General features: G+C 33.7%; 1 protein-coding gene across 3 annotated transcripts in view; it reads right to left on the bottom strand.

Moving 5' to 3' along the window:
* Positions 1-459: 459 nt before the first annotated feature.
* LOC129220382 (putative sodium-dependent multivitamin transporter) overlaps positions 460-7,612 on the bottom strand; it is a 42,694-nt gene continuing 35,541 nt past the window's right edge. For all 3 annotated transcript variants that reach the window (XM_054854793.1, XM_054854791.1, XM_054854790.1), the window contains 6 exons: positions 6,591-6,801; positions 5,085-5,239; positions 4,386-4,633; positions 4,111-4,220; positions 2,431-2,534; positions 460-860 (listed from right to left, as the gene is read on the bottom strand). In XM_054854793.1, coding sequence (XP_054710768.1) covers positions 795-860; positions 2,431-2,534; positions 4,111-4,220; positions 4,386-4,633; positions 5,085-5,239; positions 6,591-6,801 — 894 coding nt within the window. In that variant the 3' untranslated portion in view covers positions 460-794. The remainder of the gene's footprint in view (positions 861-2,430; positions 2,535-4,110; positions 4,221-4,385; positions 4,634-5,084; positions 5,240-6,590; positions 6,802-7,612) is intronic.

The raw sequence follows: 7,612 nt of genomic DNA, 5'->3' as shown, positions 1-7,612 counted from the left end.
AGTTTTCCAAATTGAAGTTCTAAAATTCAAGTGTTGGCCATTTTGTATGACCTTAAAGAAAGAAAATGGGTTCAGATCGGAACTTTTCAAAATGAAAAGTTTCAAAAAGGCAATTTTAGACGAACTTCGATGATGCTGGGAGAGGGAGTTTCGAAACAGTCCCCCAGAATTATTACAAAATTGAAGCTCTAAAATGTAATTTTAGAACACCTTTTTCATCGGAAAAGGGAAAGAATAAGTTTGGGGACCACCTTGGACCAATCTTTATATTTTAGTTTTTTAGATAAAAATGCTGTGAAAACCTCCCCTCCCCCTAAGCATGTGTCTTCTGATTCGTAGTAAAAGGTAAGTTAACTAACCAACCGCCCCCTCCTTGAAACATTTCTGGATCTGCCACTGTTTGAAAAGCAATTGAGATACGCTTTTAGTACCAATGTATAAAACTTGGACAAGTTAAAGTCGATTTTTTTTCCAACCAGAAATGTTTTTTTTTTTAAATCCAAGTTTATTTTATTGTGCTTTCAATGTAAACAGTATTTAAATGAAAAGACATGATATGTTTTTCTTTTCTCGAATCCATGGCTGCACACAAGTTTTCACACTTATATTGAGATCCTCAAAACATGTCAAACTCTTCATCCCAAATAATTCTTTGCATCCAGGATTTTCAAATCCCAGTGATTGCAAATACTTGCTGGATGCAATAAGTAATACTCAATGAATAAATAGTAATAATGTTCACTGATAAAAATGTTCGTTGTCCTTATTTCAGACACATTGGAAAACTTCAATTATTACAATCGACTTGACATCTCGTTGTTGTTGCTGTTAAATTCCTTTAGTTTTAATCCATTGCGTTCCTGAAAAATAATGAATACATTTGTAATATAAAGTATTTTACTTTTTGGGATACTTTTTACGCAACATAAATGTGTACTCATTTAAAATAGTTTTTAAGTAGCAATAATATAGAATCGCTTTCGTCAGCATCAATAAAATGTTATAAACGTAATTAATTCTTTTAAATACTCAAAACTTTAAAATTCAAAATTATTGTTGTAAGCATCAGTTTTGAGCATCATTTTTGCTTTGTATACAGTGTTTGTATAGACAGCAGGTGGAAATTTTTTTTTGTTCAAAACAGTTTTGCACGCCAACCTAACGTCCTTAAAACACTTAAGTAGTAGGGTGGTTCGAAAAAATCGTGTTTTTTAAATTTCGGAATCGCGTTACCTCTCAAAAGTTGAAGTTTGATATCCGCAATTGGGGGAAAATAAAAACAAATTCTGAGTTAACATCTTCAGTTCGCGCATGAGACTGAAAATTAAAAACAAAAAAAAATGTTAAAAATTGAATTTCTCAAAAATTTTTAAAAGATTTTTTTCTAATTTTTATAGTGCAACAACCATAAATTATCAGTATATAGAGTAGTTTGAAACTAAAAAAAAATATTTTATAGCTTTTTATAAGATCTTTAGTCGTGCATAATTCAATTTCAAATTTTAGGCAATTTTAGCCCAATTCAAGGCGTATGCACGAAATAAAGATCTTATGTAAAAGCGACAAAACTTTTAGGTTCAAACTACGCTATATACAGATAATTTATGGTTGTTGCGCTATAAAAATTAGGAAAAAATAATTTTAAAACTTTGAAAAATTCAGTTTTTAACTATTTTTTCAAAATTTCGACCTCATGCGCGAATTGAAGGTGTCAACGCAGATTTTTTTGCTTATTTTCTCCCAATTGCAGATATCAAACTGCAACTTTTGAGAGGTTACGCAATTCCGAAGTATATAGAATCGATTTTTTCGAACCACTTTATTAAGTAGAATTAAATTAATTTAAATATGCTAGTAAAATATAATAAAAAGGGAGCTCTCTTCTTCTAGAAAGCAGATAACTTTCTAATGTAGTTAGCTGCCTCACAGTAAATGGTATTTCTTCCACTTACAAATCCAAATAATAGGGCACTAGCTTTTCTTGGATTATCCCCCTATGTTTGATGACTAATATTTAAATCCTGTAACTTAATGATTAATACTGCGTTATATCGTAAAAGTATGTGCGAGAAAAAATAGTGCATAAAAATATCTAAAGTCTAACCTAATCTATTAACTTATATTATGTTCTTCTCTTGTATAAGCATAATATACAAGTAGAGGAACATAAATATAAGTTAATAGATTTGGTTATTATCAATATGACTTAAATTTGACTAGTAATAACATACGTTTTTAAGAACCTTTTTCTTTGGTTTAATTGAATTATAAATTAGGAATGCAAGTAAAGATTGTTTCTTTTTTTTTTCTTATATTTTGATTCAAAGAATAACGCTAGCGTAAAAAGTATTCTAAAACAATGAACACTTTTTACCTGGGCCTGATCTTAAACGTGATGGTTAGATTGAATTCAACAAAAAATAAACTTACCATTTCATTATTATTAGTCTGCTTCTCAATTGGCTGTGAAATTTTACGTGAGAAGAACTTGAACACCGGACTTAGCAATTCGTCAGGAATCTCTTGCGTGCAGGCTTATAAAAAGAAAACCCACAATTTATAGATTGTGTAGATAAATTATTCCAATACAATCAACATTTACTGACACAAAATATAATTCAAGCTAGGGAGTTCCACCCCTGTTCGACGCCTGTGCCTCGGCGGTGTACTTCAGAGGCGTTGCCTGTTTCCTCACCACCTTTAACTTGTTCTCCAGAGCTTGCTTTTTCACATGCGAAGCACAGTAACGCAACTTCCTGATATGCTTCTGACTGTTTTGAAAACGTTCCGTAACGCATAGGAAATCGGGTTTTTACAGGACATTTCTGGTATTTTCGGGAAAATTACTGTCTGCTTAAAAAAGGTTTCTGAGATTTTTTTTTATCGTGATGGCCACAAGAGGGCTATTAAAGGTTTAGTTTTGCTTTCCATATAACTCATACCGGCAAGAACAGTGACGAAACTGAGGAGAAAAAGGATAATGGTGAAAATAAATGTTTTACACAATAATAGTTTTCGAGATTTAGTCTCAAATATTACAAAATGTGGTCAAAAAATTGTGATGGGAAGTTTACAGGTTACATTTTGTTATCTAAATTAAAAATGCGTACTTAAAGTTCGAAAACATTTCTACTAAATTATAAAATTTTAATGTGCCATTATTGGTTATGTTGTTTTTACGCCACCACGCACCAGTTATGAAGCAAACTCAATGCGAGTTTTGTGACTAGAAAGAGCATTACATTCAGATTTAATATAGTAGCTAGTACGTTTTCCCCAAATTTTGTGCTGTGTCACTTTCCGTGCCGGTTTGCGATATATTGAGAACATTGATTTCGACAATTTAAATTGTACTATTTTATACTGTATATAAATGCTTGCATCCTGGTCAGGCTAGACCAAGGTCGACTGGGCTACGTGACCGAGTAAGTGGTTGAACAGGAAAGGGCGAAGAGGTTACGACCAAAGTTTAGCACGTGCGTAAAGTTGCTCATAGATTTAATCTAAACTAGCAATCTGTCAAAAAACTGTTCGCCCATTTAGTCAGGGACGGCAACAAATTGACTGCTTAGAGAGTTGCTGTCACAGCGCCAGACAATTTTTTTCAGAGCAGTGCGGAGAGTAGCGCTTGTCAGTGACATCGAACCGAGAGACCAAGCAAAGTCCAAAAACAGGAGAATTCGCACCTATGGAGACTTCCAAGAACTTTTAGAAAACGTAAGACATTGTGACAGCAAGAACTGCAAATAATTTTTGGATAAACTGTGGAACTGTGTGCGCTAGACTTTATACTCTGGTCTAGATGATATGACGTGCATCCATAAAAAGCTTGTCTTCAATAGTGTTAGCACAGTCAGTTTGATGGGAAAACCAGCTGTGGTGTTTTTTATACCATTTAGCAAGTATACAAAGCTGTGAGTAATTCCCTAGTTAAGATAATAGGCGTCCCGAACTAAACTATTAAACGTCCTAGTTTTTTAAACGATGTCCAGAACACTCGGTTAAAATCTTACTAAAAAATACAATGGGAGATAAAACTAATCAATTTCATCGTTTAGAAGTTTAACAAACTTGTAATACATTTAGAAACAAAATCTATAAATTACTTACCACCAAAAGCAATAAACAGTATGCTGCAAAGGTATGCTATCACAGCGCAAGTCAAAAATCCAATCGGACCTATCCACATGAAGGAGATTTTGTGCACGGAGAACTTCTTCCTAAAAATTTTAAAAGATTTCTTACGACATTGCAGTACTTCTTTCAAATGGCTTGCTATGGTATAAATATGAACTCACTAAATTCTTTAATTATGAAAGCAGCCATAGTGTTGTATTAATATTAAGAAAACATACGAGTAAAATACTGAGAATCAGTAAACTTACTCATGAGCGACTGTCGTAGAGAAATCTTCGTTTATGTTGAAAATCATTGAATTGTTGTCCATGTTTCTCGTGTTTATGTCGGGAACCACGGATTTGTATTGCATTTTTAGTGTTGAGTTTGATGCTTCCAAATTATTGCAGCTTTTCAAAGAAACAGGAAGAACTTTTGGTCGTTCTGGAGGCGCAGGGGATCCAAAACTTATCCAGGAGGTTAAGGCAAGTGAAACCAACAACCCCACGATTACTCCCTAAAAATCACACATACAAAGAAAAAAAAACTAAATACTTGAACCAAGAAATATCAGTTAAGATTCATATAATTAATTCAAGTTTTTAATTTTATATACAGTTGAGCCTGCTTAATGGAATAGCTAATTTTCCACAAAAAATATTCTAATAAGCGAGATATCCTATTAAACTTCAACGGTTCGGTACATTGCAAAAGTATTACATTAAGCGGGATATTCTTTTAACCGATATTTTAATAAGCGGGCTTGGCTGTACGTAACGCTATGCAACTAAAAGACTAGTTCCAAAATATATCGCCACGTTCGTTTGCGTTATATTTCATTTCTTCCGTTTTGACTTTTTTTTTCCTTTGGCATAATAAAAGAAAAATAACTTGATATCAGAAAAAAATGCTTAGAACCCACGTTGAGTATATATTAAAGACTGTTCAAAACTGCAATTTGGTATTACCTTTTCGTTTGCTCTTCGAGTCATCATTCCGAGAAAAAACATTGCCATCACTGGGCCACCCAGAAGTCCAAACAGAAGGAAGGTTACTTTTACTAAGTTTCCGAACTTGGATACGGAAAAAGCTAAAACTATACCAAGAGTACCGTAAAACAGGGCTGTAAAAAATGCAATAGTTACTAATGATTGTAGTCGACCGAAGTATTTGAACTGTTATTAAAAAACTGTCTTATTAAATATGCAGTAAAGTAAAGAAAAAAAAATGTTTACTTGCACAAAATTGCAGATTACTGCATCCACTTGTTTTAGAGTTACTAGCAATCTTTTTTGTTGCAAAATAAGTCGGTTTGTGGATGAAAAGACATCCGAAAAAAACTAAAAACAGCTCCGAAACTCGAGTATGCGGTAATCTGAAATTTTGTGATATTAAAGCGTTGTTGTTTTTTATTTTACTTTTCTAGCATAACGGTGTCTATCCAACTTTAGAAAGAGCTCGGTATCAGTATTTTTTTAAATATGTCGCCATTTACGACCACAGATCTCAGGGAAAAAATGCTGTGGTAGACCGGTACCTAAGCAGCACCGGTTGCCAGGTTCACCCTGATGAGAGGTCATGGAAGGTCTTCTCTTCTTTATTTGGAAAATTTTGTCTGACGATTCTGCAATTTTGGTGACATAATTGAAAGACTGAAGTTTTTAATCGCTCGAATGTATCTTTTTCGAAGATACACCAACACATTCGGCTCAATTCGTCGAATTGAGAACTTCACCCCTCTCAACAATTTAAATTAAGGCCTCCCCTTTTAAAAATCAGCCTTTCTTAGACCTATATTGTTGGTTTTGTTATAAGTTGTAGTAACAACAGAAACTTAGTAAAACTTTCGACCTTTTTGTTTTCTAATGCCATCTCACCTAATTATTTACGAAATAGCAAATTTTTTACTCAAAAATCAAGTTATTTTGTACACTAGAACATGCTCTAGCAAAAATGCTTTGAAATTTATTGCTTACGCTTAGCCACGTGTGAAACCAGTACTGAGGCATTTCGTTTTCATTTATCTTGAGGGACATAAATAATTGAACTTCAATAACATGTAGTACAAGACTTAAAAGCGTCATTAAACTTACAAAAACAATTATTACATCGTTTTTACGAAAGAACTCTGTATTATTTCTTCCTTCGTGTCTTAAACCATAGATCCCTATGCATTTAAACTGGAACCACATAGGCCAAGTATCTCACTCAATATTTTGACCATTTTTGCAATCAGAAATGTGCATCTAGGACTAAAGTTTGAAGAATGAGATGTTATACAATTTAAAAGTGGACACGGTTTGTATTCCTTACGAGTTTTATGTCACTGTGGCTAACTTGAGACTAGCTGAATACTGGTTCACTTACCATAAAATTTGATTTTAAAATTAACAACAAATGACCATTGACTATGGATCGTGGAACAAATATGTCTGACGTATTCAATTTAAAAAAGTGATAACGTTAAGACTTACTGATAATTTTTGAAAGTAAAGTAGAAGTTCTCTCAGTGAATTTCTTGTTGTTGATGAAGAAAGGACGAATGAGATCCTGCATAGTTACTGCTGTCAATGAATTCACTGATGAAGACACGGTGCTCAAAGAAGCGCTGAATATTCCACAAATGCAAAGTCCAGCTAATCCAGGATATCGATGTAGAGTTGTCATCACAAAATATGGGACAAGCTAAAATTTTAAAAAATTAGAAAATAAGGCTTGAGCTGTAGTACTATTTTTGAAAATCGAATTCTTTTTTAAGAGAATGTCATAAAATCATAACGTAACTTAAATATGCTATATTCAAAAAAAGAACTGAGAAACAAATAGTTTACAGAGTTTTTTTTTTTTTTTTTTTTGCTGACAGTGTTTAATTGTAAATGTACGTTGTTTAAATGCAGGAGAAAGAAACGAGCTATTCAAGAAACACGAAGTGTTTAATAATACAGATACTTTTTTAAAACTGAATTCAAGGCAAGGCGTAAAAAAAACTGCTTGGTCCTCCTGAAGGCGTTTACATAATTTTCATTGTTAATTTAAGCATCAACCTTTTAAGGATCATAAGCTTCAAAGAAAAGTATTAAAACTTTCGGTACTTAAAAAGAAAAATATATTTTTTAAAAAATACATATGTATTTCTGGCTGTTAGCCAGGGCCGGACTGGGCAATCGGGCAGTCGGGCGTTCGCCCGAAGGGCCGGAGGGTCGCGGGGCTGGTAGCGATTTGTGTTTAAGCTCTCCACTTTTTTTTTTACTTGCAGCACTCTCTTAAAAAAGACAAATTTGAAGAAACATCAAATTTGGTGGTGCCGGTACCTGGCCTACGTTTAATAGAGTCTTGGGACCTTGAGAGGCAACCAGGTACTGGATATAAGTTTAATACCAGAAGTGCCTACGATAAGGTATTTTTTGAGTGTACTCAGGACCGCGGTGAGCAAAGGTGGGGGGCACTGTCTGTTGATTTTCGAGCCTCCTATGCGGTTCCAATGCAGGCCTCTGGT

This window comes from Uloborus diversus, chromosome 4 (assembly GCF_026930045.1).
Source record: "Uloborus diversus isolate 005 chromosome 4, Udiv.v.3.1, whole genome shotgun sequence".
NCBI classification, from domain to species: Eukaryota; Metazoa; Arthropoda; class Arachnida; order Araneae; family Uloboridae; genus Uloborus; species Uloborus diversus.
This window is presented reverse-complemented; position numbering and strand designations above follow the sequence as displayed.